This window comes from Antennarius striatus, chromosome 12 (assembly GCF_040054535.1).
Source record: "Antennarius striatus isolate MH-2024 chromosome 12, ASM4005453v1, whole genome shotgun sequence".
Taxonomy (NCBI): domain Eukaryota; kingdom Metazoa; phylum Chordata; class Actinopteri; order Lophiiformes; family Antennariidae; genus Antennarius; species Antennarius striatus.
Window position 1 is genome coordinate 8,247,501 of NC_090787.1, and position 19,576 is coordinate 8,267,076.

At 40.2% G+C, this 19,576-nt stretch overlaps 1 protein-coding gene across 5 annotated transcripts in view; it reads left to right on the forward strand.

Moving 5' to 3' along the window:
- pard3bb (par-3 family cell polarity regulator beta b) overlaps nt 1-19,576 on the forward strand; it is a 187,273-nt gene that overhangs the window by 136,896 nt on the left and 30,801 nt on the right. For all 5 annotated transcript variants that reach the window (XM_068328667.1, XM_068328663.1, XM_068328665.1 and 2 more), the window contains one exon: nt 490-607. In XM_068328667.1, coding sequence (XP_068184768.1) covers nt 490-607 — 118 coding nt within the window. The remainder of the gene's footprint in view (nt 1-489; nt 608-19,576) is intronic.

The window sequence follows — 19,576 nt, forward strand, 5'->3', positions numbered from 1 at the left end:
TTTGAACTCATGGAAGAGGCTTGGGCCGACAGCAACTCACACCACTTCCAATCAGATACCAAGAGTTGTGTGGAGTCGAGACGAGTACAGCTGGTACTGCATGGTAGAAAGGCAGCTTGAAAAATTGCTCCGTGGTTTCTCAGACCCGCAGTTTATACCTTCGACTTTAAATGCATTTATCATCTTAACCATACGTGTACATTAATATTTGTTCATGCAAACACTTGTGGGCCTGCCTAGACTTAATCTCTGTAGAAATAAACATCTGCAGGTTCCTGTCAGTGAAAGTTACTGATTAAATAAACAGTCCCTCTACCAACTGACTCATCATCAAGACAGCTGGCTCGGGGTGATGTCAGCCAAAGTTCTGAGATGTGTTTTATGTGTGTTTAGTCACTATCACTGCTCTTGTGATGATTGGAATGATTATTTCTCTAACCAGTTGTGTGTCCTCTTGCTTTTGTGGTTTCTCGTGCGTCTGTGTGGCAGTGTGGACAGGATCCAGCAGTTAAGAAGAGAATACCAGCTGGCAAGGAGGGAAGGAATGGTGCCACCTTATGAAGACCAGGAGCCACGATGCAGAGGACATGAAAATGACACACACAGGGTAAGGAGTTGAGACACACATGTGAACTTCATCGAAGATCTCTTTTAAATCAACCCGCAATCAATCACATGCTCTCTTTGAGTGTCACTTCAAAAACTACTTTGTCACAGTAGCATTAAAGATTCTGTGACTTTTTGGTGAAGAGAGATTACACATAGCAAAATAAAGTGTGAGATGGAGCCAGAATTAATCTGCTATGCTGAAGGGACAGGTTTCTTGTAGCACCTCAGGAGTTTTACCACATCAATCTTTAGTCAGACCCTGAAAATTCACTTCTTTATACAAACATGCTGCCGGACGTAGACACGGTGCAGTGTTATTATTGATTGAGGAAGGAAAAATGCATCACAGCATTTTTATGGAAATAACGGTTCAGAAGAACTGGAATTCAAAGTCAAAGTCAGCTTTATTGTCAAATGTACCATATATGCATGTCATACAGCACAGATGAAATTGCAGTCCTCTCTGACCCACGGTAGACAGTACAACAGGCAGTACAACACAGACAGTACAACAGGCAGAACAACACAGGCAGTACAACACAGGCAGTACAACACAGGCTGGACAACACAGGCAGTACAACACAGGCAGGACAACACAGGCAGTGCAACAAGCAGTACAACACAGACAGTACATCAGACAGTACAGCATGAATTATAAGACGAAACATAAGGGATGTTAAACATCTCTATACACTCTAATATCATAGGGGAAGTGACATGTGCGCAGTCCCTGAGTTGACGGGGGAGGGAGAGATAGGTAGTCAGGTGCTGGGGGGAGGGCAGGGCAGTATGAGGGTAGAGGTCAAGGCTATGGCAGGGGGCAGAGTAGGGAGGGAGTTGAGCCTCCTGACCGCCTGGTGAAAAAAACTGTCCTTGATCCTGCTGGTTCTGGCCCGCAGACTCTGCAGTCTCCTACCTGATGGCAGCAGGCTGAAAAGGCTGTGAGAGGGGTGGGTGGGATCACCTGCAATGCTGATGGCTTTGCGGGTGAGGTGGGTGTTATAAATGTCTGTAAGGGAAGGGAGAGAGACACCAGTGATCTTTTCAGCTGCTCTCACGATGCGCTGCAGGGTCTTGCGCTGGAGGGTCTTGCGGCAGGCAACGGTGCAGGCGCCGTACCACCCTGTGATGCAGCTGGTTAAGATGCTCTCGATGGTGCCTCTGTAGAAAGTCAGCATGATGGGGGGTGGGGCTCTTGCTCTCCTCAGTTTGCGGAGGAAGTAGAGGCGTTGTTGGGCTTTTTTGGCCAGCGATGCGGTGTTGTGATCCCAGGACAGGTCCTCGGAGATGTGCACACCCAGGAACTTGGTGCTGCTGACCCTTTCCACTGCAGCACCGTTGATAGTTAGTGGAGCATGCTGGGTGCGTGCTCTCCTGAAGTCCACAACAATCTCCTTCATCTTTTCCACATTCAGATGAAGATTGTTGTCCTTGCACCACATAGCCAGGAGGCCCACCTCATTCCTGTAGGCTGTCTCATCGTTGTTGTTGATGAGACCCACCACAGTCGTGTCGTCTGCAAACTTGACGAAGAGGTTGGAGCTGAAAGTTGGTGTGCAGTCGTGGGTCAACAGAGTGAAGAGGAGGGGGCTCAGAACACATCCTTGGGGGGCTCCAGTGTTCAGCGTGATGGTGCTGGAGGTGTTGTTACCAACTCGAACTGCCTGTGGTCTCCCTGTCAGGAAGTCCAGCAGCCACTTGTATATGGAGGTGTTGAGTCCAAGCTGGTCCAGTTTATAGATGCGCTGCTGGGGGATGATTGTGTTGAATGCTGAGATGAAGTCGATGAACAGCATTCTGACGTACGAGTCTTTGGTCTCCAGGTGGGTGAGGGTTAAGTATAGTGCAATGGAGATGGCATCATCAGTCGAGTGGTTGGACCGGTAAGCAAACTGAAAGGGGTCCAGGGTTGAAGGGAGGGCAGACTTGATGTGCTGCATGACTAGCCGCTCGAAGCACTTCATGAGGATGGGAGTGAGTGCAACCGGGCGGTAGTCGGTGAAGCCGGATGGGGGCGACTTCTTTGGGACTGGGATGATGGTGGTGGCTTTGAGGCAGGGGGGAACAACAGCCAGGCTCAGGGAGATGTTGAAGATGTGAAGACATCTGTGAGCTCATCAGCACAGTCTCTCAGGACACGACCAGGAATGTTGTCAGGACCTGGGGCTTTCCGTGCGTTGGTCCTTCTGAGGACTTGCCTCACGCTGTCCGGAGAAAGCGTCAACACCTGGTCGCCAGGAGGGGGTGGAACCTTCTGTGCCGGAATGCCGTTGTCTGCCTCAAAGCGCGCAAAGAAGTCATTCAGCTGATTCAGCAGAGTGGTGGAGCTGCCGCAGGACTGCGGAAGGGGCTTGTAGTCCGTAATGGACTGAATCCCCCGCCACAGGTTCCTGGTATCTCTGCTGTCGCTGAAGTGGGTGGCGATCCTCCTGGAGTACTTTGTCTTGGCCAGTCGGATGCCTCGTGACAGGTTGGCCCTAGCTGTCCTTAGGCCTATCTCGTCCCCAGATCTGAAAGCCGCGTTCCGCGCCTTCAGGAGCCTGTGGACTTCACCTGTCGGCCAAGGCTTCTGGTTGGCTCGAACGGAGATCTTCTGGTGACCGTGACATCATCCATGCATTTCCTCATGTATGCAGTGACGGTCTCCGTGTACTCTTGGAGGTCTGTGGTGTTGTTGTGGGTGGCTGCGTCTTTGAATACGCTCAAGTCTGTGGTTGAAAAGCAGTCCTGGAGTGCCTCTGACGACCCATCAGGCCACACCCGTATCTGCCTTTTCACAGGTTTAACGACTCTTACGAGTGGTCTGTGTGTGGGCGTTAGCATAACAGTGGTGTGGTCTGACGCCCCAAGGTGGGGGAGGGCGCGGGCCTTGTAGGCATCTTTATGTGTTGTTTAGACATTGGAATTTATGTATGTTTTACATTAATACATCGCTAACAGGAGATACAAACCGCCATGAGTTCTCAGAGGTACAGCGTCTGCTTGGACAGCAAGAAGTAGTTTTTGAGGTAGGAGTCAGTGCTGCTTGAAGGAATCTGACTCTACCTGACCTTCCACCCATGAAGTGTGTGTTTCCCATGTTAGCAATTGTATAATTTCTCAAAAATGTTCCTTTTCCTTTTTCACTTGTTAGCACACATGGTTGTCTCGACAATTAGTTTTATTTTTTTTAAATTGTATCTAGAAATTACCTGGTAGATATATGCTAATTGATATACTGTGCAATCCCACTCAGTTACCTAGTTTTAATTTATATAAGTATCCTAGTGTGTTTATGTAACAAACACTAAAAGGAAAGGGGTTGTTTTTTTTTTTTTTTATTGTATCCTCACTGTTTGTTTATCCGAAGTCAAACTTTGCCCACTTTAATTCAGATCCTAAAGTCATTTGGTTTGTGACCAGCCAGGGGCAATCTGCTTTCCCCTGCGATCGATAGCCGTGCATTGCGCTGCTTCCGAATGAGAAAACATTGTTGGTGTTTATAAATCTGAGTGTAATTAGCATGATTCTGAGTTGTAAATTAAGTTTGAAGTTTGAAAGTTTAAAAAAGGAAAAGGGGAAGAATAGAATCAAAAGAAAAGCAGAGCAGTAGCAGTTGCCACAGTGCCTAACAAGCCTCTCTCATTAAGGATGATGCATTTATTAACTAAAGCACAAGTGATTATTTAGCTGACTGGCTTTCTGTGGGAGGGAAAGAGAGAAGTAATAGTTATGGAGGTGAGCCATCGGCAAACTAATTCAATTTTTATTGGTTTGTTTGTTTCTCCTTCAGATGTTTTTATTTTTTGTGCAGGATTTTCTGACTGACTATGAAAAGTAAAAGGAATAGAAACTTAAATGTAGATGAGGGAGCAAGAAATAAAAATCCCAATGTTGCCACAGTATACTGAGTGCTTCTATTCCCCTAAGGCTCCATTACCATCTAATTGATTCATGTTCATGGGTTAGCTGTCTCTGCGAGCAAAATTATGTTCACCTAAAAACAATTATCAAGCAACAAAAGCAACACAAGTTTGTTTCCAAGTGAGTGCTTTGTGGGCTTATGGGTGGGTGTGTATTTTGGACAACAACAGACTTTCTCCCTAAGGAGAGAGGAACTAAATCAACAGGGCGCCGTTGCTGTCGTCACATGCATACACATTCACACACAGCCCTACACAGAGGGTATGGAAACCAATTGTTATGGTGGGCGGTGTGACCCATCTTTTATTGTATAATGGAAATGAATCATAACTCAAGCATTCATCTAGTTTTGCCTGTACTTCAGGATTAAATACTTGTGTTTGTGTGCAGGTAGCAATTTAATTACCAGTGAAATTATGCTTGTGAAAGGCATTGAAGCTTTGAAAATAAAGCACGCTTTGGCAGTGTCATGTCTGCTGACGGTGTTGTTTCATTATCTTGAAAGTTTTTTGTTTTGTGACCTTTTTTATATCTAGAGGTTAAAATATCAGGAAAGTATAAATATATGAATTATAGAATTGACGCAAATTGTCCTAGACATTGGCATAAATCCTCTGTATCACTTAATATGATTACAATAAGGTCAATTGTGCTTCTGTGTATATCAAAGGGAGGTCCCCTCCAGTCTTGAGTTATTGCAGAATTTTCCAGGTAAGAAGACAGAAAACATTAGAGTTTGTTTATGTTGTTGCTGCAGCGCTCTGTTATCAGCTCCTTATCGCTTCTTGACAACTCTTAAAGTTAATCTGGAAGAGACAATGTTTACAGTATTCAATAAATTCACTGATGTTCTTTTAAAATTGCAGTTTTATAAAAATTAAATCAAAATGTCTTCAACTAAATATAATTCAAAGATAACTTCAAATGACTAAATCAGCTCTGAACCTTCAATGAACAGAGCAGGACATACCAAACGTATGTTTTTGTTTGTTTTTTTTACCTGAGAAGACACCTTATTTATTTATTTATTTATCTATTTATTTATTTATTTATTTCCTTGTCAGCTACCTGTGAATTAACCGCAACTTGAAATAGCATCATCATTTCTGAGAATGCCTGGAAAATTCTGATTCCACTTCATTTCATCAAGTTGGGCACAGAATTATTGACTACGGGTGGTCAAATGTCACCATCATTTCAAAACCTAACTTCAGATATAATTAATGAACAACATTTACTTTGTATGTATTGACATGGTCTAAGCAGTCAACACATGATTTTGACATACAAACACCTTTCATGGCTTCCTCAAAGGCAGCACCCCCCCCCCAATTTGCCTCTTAATTGTAGCTGTGGGTGTTACCGTGGCAACTATTGGCAGCAAGATTTTCTTTGACTACAATTCACGACTGTGCATAATTGATCCGTTCTTCTCTTGCAACTTCATTACTTAATAACTTCAGGCATGATGATGACTTACATTATTTTGAAGTAATTTAGTTCTCATGTAAATTACACACACAGACAAGTACAATAGGAATGTATTGACAATGGGCAGGAAAAATTTCCAAAAAATATTTTTGAGTTAATGCATATTGTAAGTGCTACTGGATACAGGCAAATATTTGTAACTGCTTTTTACTGCAAATTCCAGTGGATCAACAAGCTCAGCTCTGCTGTATTTAACAATAGTGCCAAATCCTCAACCTATTACCTAAATAATTAGCAGCACACTGCACCAAATAGAGTAGATTACTATCATGTAGTATATATAATCTTAATTTATTCATGTTACATGTCTCATCTGTGCTGCACTCATGTTTATTTGCATATTGTAGACATACTCCTGGTTAAAAGGTCAGTGTATTAATTGAATTGCTCACTGTTAGTTTTTTTTGGGTTTTTTTCTATCAGTCCATTCAACATGCACTGTGCAGGAAGACAGGGTGAGCTTGGACGGTTCATCAGAATCCAAGGCTGAACACATTCTTGCGCAGAAGAATACAGTCACTTTTATTAACCTTCGCTACAAAGAATTTGCACTGATCTAATTTTCATATCCTAAAGTACCCATGCATAAACAGGTAGAGCCTGCAAGCTGTTTGTGTGTGTGTTTGTGTGTGTGTGTGCGTGTGCGTGTGTGTCCAGTGTGTGTGTGTCCAGTGTGTGTGTCCAGTGTGTGTGTGTCCAGTGTGTGTGTCCAGCCAGCTGTTCCTTTCAGTCTGTTTTTCAGTTAAAAATAATGTTCCCTTTATGTAGCGAAGCTTTGAAATCAGTTGGGAGGTTTTTATTTTAGAATTTGATATTACTTCATGCTTCTGTTTGTTCACCCAAGATCTTTTTACAAAGTTTAGAACCTGCCTTTAGTCAAGTCAGGCTTATATCAGAGTTTAGTTTGAAGACATGTAAAGAAATATAAAGACGCCATATTGTCTAAATGAACTGCCCTGTTCACACTGAAATATAGAAGAGTAAACTTAATCCTACGAAAATGAAATGCTGCTTAAACATTCAAGCATAGTTACAAGCTTTGTAACACTGATATGATTGTTGAATTAAAACATTAAAGAATGTCTTTGTAACTGATTATTGATTAAAGTTGATCGAAATAATGTTCCACTCAAGGGCAAAAATTTTAACTGTAGTTTCAATAGCAAACTTTTATTCTACCAACAAGCAACATTTTACTCCACAGGTTTTACTTAAATAAATCTAGAGAATAATATCAAAACAGGTAAGTTCGGTTATTCCTGGCAGTGAAGATAAATTCTTATTAAATAGACACATACTGTATATAACTCCCAATATCCTATTGATCTTGACTGAAGTCCCTTTACCGTCAATACGTCTGGTTCTATGTTCTATCCCAATTAGAGAGCATTTATCTGTTCGAATGTCTGCCTCAGTCTTTTTTGTGTCTTTTATATTGTAATGTGTGTGTGTGCATATTTCTGGAATTTTTCTTTGTCTTTTGGTTCAATGTTGCAGTCATCTGTACTGGGTCCAAATTTATTTCTAACTTTGTCACGGTTAGAGTTAGAGAAACCATTGTCTGAATTTGGGAAAATCCTCACATGCAATCCATACAACTGTTCTTGTTTTTATCCTTATTTTCTCAACCATTTTAAACTCCACGTCATTCAACCCAGCCACATTTTAATTTAATTTAATTTAATTTAATGCACTGTTATAATCCCTGAAGGGAAATTAATAACGCACATTCCAGTTCTTGTTAGTCAATCAATCACACACATGCATATTAGTGTGTACAGGCCCCTGTAATACACACAACCACACACAAGGGGGCCTGTAGGCATGGTAGGGAGGTGGAGTGGCGGGCAACTCCTTCTTGGTGCGCCTCAAATGACCAATTTGTAAAGGGGACGGCACCTTGCTCAAGGGTGCCTCGGCAGTGCTCCGGAGGTGAGCTGACACCTCCCACTGTCAGCTCACCTCCGGGTATTTTTTTTAGATTCAACAATGGAGTGCAGTGCCCCATTCATAAAGTCATTCCCACAACTTAATTTTTAATGAACCCAACACCATTTATGAAAAACAATGCATCAGTCATAATTGTATAAGTCAGAGACACTAAAACGTTAGATTTCTGACCTGATAAAAACAGGCAGACTTTTCACAATTCACTTCCTTAGGTATGTATCTGTGTAGGTACATTAGTCATGGGATTCACCCACTGAGCGCCATGACTAACAATGAACACAGTTTTCCATTACTACATAGGCTTATCATTCGAATCTGGAGCTCCCCTCCCTAGCATGGAGCTGTATTGTAGATTCAACAAAATTATTCTCTCTCAGTATCTTTTTTCAGGCTTAACAATTACCTGTTCTTAGTTTGAATGAGCTCACTTGCTCTAGCTACATAATACTGACAAATATTAAAAAGAAAGTGACTAGCTAACAGTAACAACTACCTAAATTTGGAATCTAAAGAACCAGTCAAGAGTTGAACGAACAGAGTTAAAAATGGTGAATATTGGATGACATTTTCCCTGTCGCAAGCTTTTGTCACATTAAATTTAACATTTACCTTTCATATTGGATCAAGTGTGTAGAATATTGCCTCACCTTTTGGTACTCCAGTTGTAGGGAAATGCAGCAGGGTAGTGATCCTGAAATACTAATTTTAGATACATAAATGTAAGGTAACCCCACTGGCAAAAATGTCCAGGAGCTAGTTTAGAATGATTTACTTTCTAAATGTCAAACTGTAGGCAAACTACAGTCAGAAACAAAGAAATATGTCCTGCAGATCATTAGTAGAAAGACATCGACAAGGGCATCCCCAAGTATCCACTGTTATCTGTTAGTTGTAGACATCTTGTGTTTATTACAAAGCTTTAAAGTTTCTGAAATGTTTGTTTAAAGGTCCCATATTAAGCTTTTTTTGATTCATGGGATTCAGCTGCCAGAGGTCCAGCTATAGTGAATTTGAAATGTCTTGCCCCAAAGTGATCCATGGTCCTCAATATCTTTGATTGAATATTGATAAAATCATTCTCGCCCCAAAACACTCTGTGGTAGGGAACGTGGCTCTGACCACCCTCTATCACCACCCCATGAAAAATGTGTTTGTCATAATAGCACCCCTTTAATATGCCTGAAAAGAATATTAGAAAATAGTAGTGTGCATGAATGTTACTGTATCTTACTGATAATGATTCCAACAAAAAATCTGATTAAGTGTTTCACACTGCTGGTAAAAACCTAAAATTATATATTTGTTTTTGTACTATGTTGTTATACTTAGCAGCATTTTTGCTTGTCATTTGCTAATAATGTTGTGAAGACAAATTCTGTTAACCACACATACTCTCTTCTTTCTCACACACTCACACACACAGTACCCTTTCCTCTGCAGCCTTGAAAATGTTCATGCATTTTCATCCATTATAAAACACAAGTAGTTGTGCTACCTTGGGTCTATTAAAAGTGGACGGGCAGGGGATGGAACCCCAACTCTCCATTAGCTGGAAGGGACAAACCTTGTACTTCAGGAAAACTCTTTGTTATAACAGACAGGGTTAAGAGAACTGTTTGTGCCGCAAATAAAGACTCTTCTCTCTTTTTTTCTCTTCATTCTAAATTAGTTTTTCATCACATTCATATTGGTTCATGTTCTATCCGTATTTTGTCCCTCTAAACCTTGTGCTCCTCACTCTCTAAAAGGAGCATGTGTTTCTTTTAATGACATGAGGACATACGATGTTTCCGTTCCATAGCAATGATAAATATATCCTTTTTCAAATGCTGTATCGTTCTGTAAAAATGAGGTCAAGTCACTCATCCAGGAGATGATAGAAGCAGGTTGTATGATTGTCACCCACCTGTAAATTTATCAGGTAGCTGCAGCTGTGAAAAAGTACATTTTTACAAATATATATTTTGTTCTTCGGCAAGTTTACTGCACAAGCAAAGACATATTCCCCCGTGTCTGTTATTAATGCCAGCTCTGTGTGACCCTAAATCCATACTTGACCACGTCACCCAATCATTTAAGACAGGCATCACACACACACACACACACACACACACACACACACACACACACACACACACACACACACACACACACACACACACACACACACACACACACACACACAAAGATTTAATTTCTAATCTGATTTGAATGGAATGCAATTCAAACAGGTTTTATGCCATTTTGCGCCATCAGCAAGCACGCAAACTCACAAAAAACAAGTACATGCAACCAGAAAACAAAGCCCAAGTATGAAAAATAACATAAATGGAAGTATTCTTTTCTAAACAGCAGCTAGATATGAAGTGCTCTAAAAACACACACATAAACAATGTCACATACAGTGCCACAGGTGTTCTCATAGAAAAACACATTAGCGCTGCTTAAACCCATTGCTTGGATCGTCATCTCCCTCTCAATGACTCAGTGTAATTAACTTGTATTTAACTGCATTTCCAATGTGTGAGAGAGACGTTTCAGCTGTAAGGACTTTCTTAGCACTAAGCATTTTTGCAGAAAAGAGACTTTATTTACTTTGCTGACAGACTTGGCTCAGAACTGAATCATGATACAGATTTCACCCATTCCATAAATTGGATAATCTTTAGTGGTTGGAGTCTCCAGGGACTACCCATGTAAATGTATTATCTGACAAATCATCAGTATTCCAGAAACATCATGGTAAGAGATACACTTCCATGTTGGCTTCAGTGGAGAAAGAAGTGAATTTTAATAAAGGTGTGTTAAGACTATAAGCAAAAGTCAGAATAACTGAAATAAGACACGATGCAAACACATGATCCTACACTCTCAAACATGTGTGTATGCACAGTCACGCATCTGCAGACGAATGTTATACTTTACGGTCAGACAATGGTGTTTCCTGTCTGATCATGGGATTTTGCCCAATGTTAGTCCTCATTCTGGCCTTATAAGGACAAGTAGAACACTGGGACGGTGAAAAAGCGCTGAATCTAATGGAACAGAAAGGAAACTGGGCTCACACAAACAAATGGCTCAGAATAACTGAAGCTGGAGAAGAGGAGGGACCAGGATAGAGAAAATAACAGGGAAGAGGCATAAATGGGAATGTATTCTAATTCTACACCTTTCTAATGAGCATCTTTTTAAAGCTTTTATTTCCTTTTTATGCAGCTCTTGTGATATTTTGCATTGCATTACGATTCTAGGGATGAAATCATTTTCTGTGACTAGGGCTAAACATTCTTCTAAATCCTTTAATATTGTCTTTACTACTGTCTGTAGCTTCCTTTTCATCCCTATCCCATTGCTCTCTCTGTGTGTCTGTATGTGTATGTTGATGAATGTGTGCACGCTTCGCAGCGGGTCACGAGGTTGTAATCCCCGAGTCAGACAAGACAGGATCAGTGCCGACTCAGTGGACTCTGACACAAGAGTCGTGTCTGTTGGGACCTGTGTAGACATACTCAGACACACACTACAGATGTGATATACATCCTCTCACTGTCTCACCCAGTAATGGAGATGCTCTCCTGCTTTGACATTTATTGTTCCTCGGCTTCTACATTCCCTTTTTGTCTCTTTTTTCATCCTGATAGATCACACACACACACACACACACACACACACACACACACACACACACACACACACACACACACACACACACACACACACACACACACACACACACACACACACACACACACACACACACACACACACACACACACACACACACAATAAGTCATGAGGTAATCTTAAGTAGGGTTCGGTGGTTACTGGATCAATTAACGACTGACTCATCATCAGAGATTAGATCATTCACACCTACTACCCGAGTAAGAGCATTTGTGTGGGTGTGAGCTAATGTGTCTAATGTAATAACTGTCAAATTAAATGATGCTACAGCCACCGCAGAAAAATCAAGACCCAGACAAAACAGTAGAAGAAACCAGGTGTTGAAAGAGATCTTTTTATTATCACCTGTTATATGAGCGTGCGTGCAAACCCAAAAGTCTGTTAGATACATGCTGCATACTTCTGCAACACTTTTTCTCCACATAGTAGCAATAGTAAGACTCACCAGACTGATGGAGATGTATTTTTTAAAAACAATTTATTCATGTACTCAGAATTAAATGAGAAATTTCAGAAGAAAGACCTGGAGAAGGTAACAGCTTTCATCAAAATAAAATATGTCATATTAAACTATACGCAAAATTTTACAACAAAATAAGTTTTGATAATTAGAAGACATTTCTTTACAACATTATATATTACATCCTGTTTTTATAAAATTCAGAATACTCATTTGACATGAACCCATTTATTCTTATCATAGTAAATAACATGTCAGAAATAATGGGTTGAATCAAGTTATGTGATTAAAGAAGAATTAACAGAATATTAAATGTTTTTGCATCAAAGCTGGTTTCACTTTGTTTCCCTTGAACAGCTAATAAGATAAATAACAAATTTTTTTCAGTAGTTATGGCTCAAGAGTTTATTATTTTGCTTCTAGGCGTGCCAGTAAGCAATATGTTATCTTCTCTTGGTAGTTTCTGTTTCTCTCAGTGGTAAATCACTGTTATTTAATTTTCAATTCCTATATTCAAAATATCTAAAAGATGTCCAGATGAAATATCTTCAATTTCACAGTTTCAAAGGATTAGACAGGAGCTGCTCTTGATTTATTCTCCAAATTTAAATGTCAACGGAAAAATATGCAAAACATTGAACTTCTAAATAGAAAAATTTATAGCGTAAATTAGTCACTCCAGGGAGTTGTATTGGTGCAAACATGAAAATAATTCTGCACAGATTTTCAAATATGGCCATATCACCGTAAAGTATCGACAAATTTAACCATCAAACAGTAACATGACTTTATTTATTGAGTAAATGACATCATGCAATAATGAACCCCTTGAGTGATATACCCATGATTAATCCTTAATACGTGTTCAATACCTTTCTCCATAATGCTAAGCCTCGCCTATGACTTTGGTAACCGAATGGTTAATCAGTCAGGAGAGAGTACATATTTATTTATAAAAAGACAGGAAGAAGAAAAATGTGATGAGCTTTTGATTTAAGGAAATGAAAGGACGTTTGAAGAGAACTGCATAGAATCAGTGAAGGGAAAAAAGAGAAGAGGTGGGAAGCAGAAAAACAAATGAGAAGGTCAGATATGGACAGACCAGTTAAAAAGAGGCAGGGAGAATGAAGCAAAGAGAAAGATAAAACCAGGAAAAAAAAATGTAAGGGTGAATGAGAATGGATGGAAGGGCCAAGAAAAGACTGAAAGGGTAGAAAAGGGAGTTATGCATTGGGTCATTATAGAGGAATGTTAATATGATTAGTGAATTACTCTGACCTCGCTGTCTGGAACTGGTGCCTGACTGGTCTGATGACTCCTGAAAGTCTGTTAGACACACACCCACCCACCCGCACGCACGCACGCACACACACACACACACACACACACACACACACACACACACACACACACACACACACACACACACACACACACACACACACACACACACACACACACACACACACACACACTTGAAAACACACAAAAATGTAGGTAAGACACATGCCAGAACTGCCAGAACACACACTACTGAACGCATAATAGTTCAGTTGTAAGGAAACATGTCTGAATACACATATATTCTTATAAACACACTCCCACACACAGATGCTCATGGACTCCCTCTGCCCCGTATGATTTGTGTCTTGTTTTTGCCAGTAGGGCAGAATGAGTCAAACGTGTCATGACGTACTATCTGCTTTTAGCCTGTATGATTCCTTTCCGTCTGCCCTCATAAAGCTAGGTCAACATCCACAACTCTTCATGTATTCCTACTTAATTACATCAGTAATTTGTTTGTGTGTCCCAGGGTCATGGAGAGCTGAACACACTGTTGTCCCATTATTTACCTGTCTGTTAAAAAAATGCCATTAACCTTGTGGGAGTTTATTGCAGGCTACTGGGATAAACATGAATTTCTTTCACTTCACTTCAGCTTCCATACTATAAGTCATCTTTGGTTCATTTTCATTTAATAATCAGGAGCCTCTTCCAAATGCCTGTGCTTCCTACACCATTCCTCTCAATCAGTATTACATTTGATCATCATAGTGTTTTTGGGTCAGATTTTATCCATCATCAGCGCAACAGCAAGTGCAAAGTGGCATTGATTGCTTGGATATCTCCAAGCACACATACTTCCTTGTGTCATGTAGAATGTAGAGCTGGTGTGTGACTCAGAGGTTGTGGTGAATAATAAATTCACCATTTCTGGTGCCATAGTTCTGAACCCGCTGCGCTCATCATATGACAAGGTCAGCTCAACACATGGAAGGACACTCTAAAGAGAGTCATTGTGTTGTCTGGACAGAAATGTTGCCAAAGGCAGATAGTATTTTTATTTGACTAATTTTCCACAATAATGGTAGGAATCAGTGTTTATTATATAAATAATGTTTGTGTGGTTTTCATGTCATTGGATAATTTTCCTCTCTGTTCTGTTTAGGTCATGGGGCATAAGTGTTAGAATTAGTCTTGATAATGATATAAATAAACTTTAATTCTGTGGCACTTTTCATATGTTGTAATTTTCAGGTTGTGCAGCTCACATAACCTTATGACACAGAAAGTTCATGCCTTTCACTTCACATAAAATAGGCATAAAATGAGCTTAAAAACAGGGACAAAAAATGAATGCCAACTAGATAATAATAGTAAAATAGGGGTAAAGATGCATAAAAGGAAGTAAAGGAAGTAAACTGTAAATAATTTAGTTAGATAACAGAAAATAAAAACTCTTGGTGATGGTAATAGCAGTAAAAACAAACTATAATAGGAAGACAGACAAGCATAAATGGAGGATAATAAAACTGATGAAATTTTAAACCGTAAACTTGACTTTCCTCCGCAAATGAGACCAATAAATTACCTCCAATGATTAATGACCTCTTATTAATTTGTTTTAATTGGCCACAAATTATTTATATGTATATTTACAAGGGCATGAACAGGACGGATATTTCAAAATACATGCACATGGTTGTTGTGGTCCATGGGGATGCACTTCCTGCATGAGTTTTCATCTGGTTCTGGGGTATATTCAGGAACCATATCAGTACTGTGTGCAGAAGAAGTCTTCCATTAACCTAGTGTGAAAGCCTCTCTTGTTGTCTGCAGGAAAAAGTGGAATAATACAGTGTACTATGTAGAGGTCACATTCTTGATAAACCGGTTTGTGTTTGCGGTCATGGTTGTGTGTTTGATTGTTTGTGTTTCTGTGTCCCTTTCTGTCTCACCTTGTGTGGAGTGACGTTGTTTTGTGTTATTGAATCTAGAACTCTATTTAACTCATGACTTCTATTCAACCTGTGATTAAGATGCCAACAGGCAAATATACACACCAATACACACCAGGTATTTGTGTAGAGTGATGAGTTTTGAGTGTTATCAACAGTGGCCATTGCTCTGTGGACAGGACAGATAGGCAATCACAACACATATGTGAGGGGTATGTTTACTTGTGTGTGTGCCTCTTTTTTCCCTTGCTTGTTGGCTCAGCTGTGTTGTTGAGGACATACACTGCAAGCTTCGAGCATGTGTACCTGCGAGCAAGCAAGGATATTGAGCTTGTGTGTGTTTGTGTGTTCAGAGATTGTCAGCTATTCTTGAAGCAGCATGCAGTCTTTGAGTTTCCAAGATAATAAATATCAAGACATTGAAATATGGCCAGTCACCTGGAAGATAAGGCATGCTCAGTGTCGGGGAAAAGAGTCACAAGAGTCAATTCCTCAGTGAGAGCAGGTTAGAGAAAGTGTGGATGTAAAAAAAAAAAGACTGATGTCACCTGACAGTCATCTGGGAGAGGAAGAGCAGGATGCACACATGCTATTTTAACCTTTAAAGCTGAAGTACTATGGGGTCCTTTATATGTAGGACAAATCTTCCACCGTGCTGTTGAGACATAACCATAGTATAAACTCTCATCTAAATTGCAATGAGCATGAGTTAGAGTAACTAACAGTAGTTAGTCATGACCATAACAGAAAGGAAGCATGCATAAACATTCATTTAGTCACCTTTATGAAGCCATGTGTTTGCATGGTTCTTTTTCATAAATCTCAGTGCATGCTGGTCTGATTTCCACTCACTGTTTTGTTGCTGATCATTAATTAATGCTTATGCCTGCACCACCATTAGACAGGACTACGGATTTAAGGATGGGAAAAGAAGTGGGATATTATTTTTAATTTCTACCAGTGTGGTCCCATAATGTAACATATAGAAGAAAACATCTTATTCATTGTTGTAAATGTTTGTTTTACACATCATCTTTCTCTTGTATTTCCTTGTCAGCACACATAAGCTTTCATGCCAAATTAAGCAAAATAAAATAGCTCTCGGGAGAAGTGAGTAGGGACAAAAAATATCTTTAAAACAAGGAGAGAGGAGTAGTGTATGTGTGTGTGTTGGGGTGAGTCCTAAACAGAAATAGAGGAAATTCAAGTCACATGTTGTGATATTGGGAGGAAGAGCTTATGTAACTGTGGCATTTCAATACAGCTGTCCAAACTGCTGACTGAAAGGACTCTATCACTTTATCTTTCTGTGATAAAAAACAGACGTGGAGCTGAAATACATTGTGAAAATATTCACAATGCCTCAGTGCAACTAGTCGGGGAAAGAGAGCTTTTCAAGTTCAGCTCTGCATTCTCTGCTATTTTTCGATCCCAGTAAAACTTTTTTTCTTTTTAATACTGGAAATCTTACTGTTTGCTAATTTTGTGTATTTGTTAAATTTCCATTAAAAATTTATAAAATAAGTCATTTCAAATGGAAATGAACCATAACTACTCTGCATGTAACACATTCATGTGAGCAGCCACATAGTACTGGCACTCATTTCAATCTAGATGAGCTGAACTTACAGGTGATCATTTTAAGATTAACAAGACTTTGCAGGAATATTTGTCTCTTAAGAAATTTTTTTTAAATGTATTCTTAATCTTTAAATCTTGCAGTGTGCAGCCTTTTTTTATATATATTATCTAAATTTTGCCACTGGGCAATTCTAAATGGAGAGATTTGCTTCAAACTGGTGACTCAAACTTAGCCAACCTTTTCAGTTAAGATCTCTCACTAGTAAGTGTTAAGGAATTCAGGCCAAGTCTGAAAGGTATCTGTGCTACTCTTATGCACATGTGTGCAGCTAATACCTTCAGCAGATATATATAGAAAAAAAATCCTAACAATAGTAATACCAGAATCCACAAATTAAAAGCCACCTGACATTCTAGATTCTACATATCGTAAAAAAAGGTAGAGGAAAAGAAATCTACCCTGACCCTATCTTTTCTGTCTCTCTCCTCCCACCCATCAGCTTCACTTTTCTGGCAGGTAAAGTGTCTCCCCTTTAACCCACTGCCGCACTCATATTCTCTCTGTGTCTCTGTCTCTCTCACTCTCTCTCTCTGTCTTTCTCTCGTTCTCTCTCACTCTCTCTCTCTCTCACTCACTCTTTTTCGCACTCTCTCTCACTAACTCACACATGCACACATACACACACTTCCTGTTCCCCTCTCCCGCTCTGTCCTTCCATCTGTGAGTTCAGATGAACAGAAGTCTCCCAGGGCTTTCCATTGGCCGAACTCCACATTAAGAGATGAGCTAATTGGCCAGCTGGGGCCCAGCCGGTTGTTAAAGACAGGGCATTGGCTGAGAGAAGGGTCAAGTGACATGTCATTGGTCAAATTGGCTGGTAGCCTGGCAACGCTTACCGTTGAGAAAATCCCAGTGAGAAAAAATATAATTAAAAGACCGCTGAACAGTATTTAGTTAATTGAAAATTTTGTTACTGGCCACATGATGGCGCAGCGGGTAGCGCTGTTGCCTCAGAGCAAGATGGTTCTGGGTTTGAGTCCTGTGCTGTGCGGAGTTTGTACGTTCTCCGCTGTCTTCCTGAGTTTTCTGTGGGTTCTTCTGTTTCCTCACCCCTCCAAAAACATGCACTTCAGGTGGATTGGTTGGATCCAAATTGTCTGCAAGTATGAATGTGTGCGTGAGTGGTTGTTTGATGAAGACCATTATGTGCTTGCTAGGTTCTCTCATTCTGTGTTTTAAATCAAGCAATGACTGTTAACCCTCCTTCCTTTCTTTGCCCCTTCTTTTTTGGATTTATGAAATCCCTTACCTGTTTCCATGTATTCTACTTTCTCTCATTCTGATATTTTCTGCATCAGATGTAACTGAAATCCATAAGAAGCTTGCAGATGTTTTATCCATAAACATCTGTTGCAACCCACACTTTAGACAAAGACAGAAACAATTGTTCTCTTTACTCGTCTCCTCTCTAGGTTAATATGAATTCATCTCCACCTTTTTATTAAGTAGCAGAGTGAGCTAATCCAGAGGAAATTAGAGGTGGAGGTTAGTCACCAAGATTAGTCTGGTCCCAGGACATCAAACGTTCCATTCCCACCCAGGAGATAATCATAGCCAGGTTTGCCAGGAAATTAAGTGACTGCCTTTCAGGAAGATTCTAATCCCTGTCTTGCTCTCTCCTTACATTTCACTTTCTTTCCCACCCATCTTGCTCCAATGCTGTCCTCCACCCGCACCCACTCCTCATCTGCCCCACCAAAATCCATGTCCTGACCAATCTACACTAGAGTGCTTGTGTCTGCAGGAAAACTTCCATCTCCATTTCTTGGAGGGCATTTGATAGATGGCACCGTTCTTGCACGGAAGGTAATATCTGACCCTTCAGCCAAGTCAGAGCTTTCAGACAAATTGAAAACTACTCAATAGTGTTTTTCATCTCTCTGTCTGGATTTAGGAAATTTTGTGCTGACAACATGCAGTTGTTTGCTACCGTGTCCGTCATCACACCTTATCACGCATTTCCGATGCATTGTGAAATAGGTAAAAGGTGCATTGAACAAGAATGTTCAGTGTTTCAAAATTTTCACAACTAGAGAAAAGCTTTCCCACTCAAGGGTTGGGCAATGTCAGGCACAAAAGACTGAAAGCTTTGTAAGTGTGTATGCATTTCTTTTATCATGGAAAACCATCAGAAAGAATCGGTCATGGTGGGCTTTGTGTTATTTTACGTATGTGCATATCTATACCACACAAAAACTTAGTGTAGCAGGAGGATTTCTGCCTCTTTTCACTGCACGTCAACCAGCGTGAAACCAAATATTGTCTCAGTTTTCCCACTGTTCTTTCTCCTTTTTTCCAGGTTGTTTTGTTTTGTTCATTTCCTTCTTGATGGGTGTGATAGTGTAAGACTTGTATTAAGTTGTCTTATACTGAAAATATTTTTTATTTTTTATTTTAAGGGTACACTAGTTACTTGGATACACTTGACCTAAAACTATGCTTGTCTTTGAAAGCGGCACTTCAGAGTTAGTTGAACGACAGCAGAACAGGGGAAGGAAAAGAACAATGTAAAACTGGAGAAAATGTAATAAAAATCATGTTGAGATTAGAATGCTGTGTCACAGGGAGACAATGTGAGGAAGAGATCAAGAATTTCAT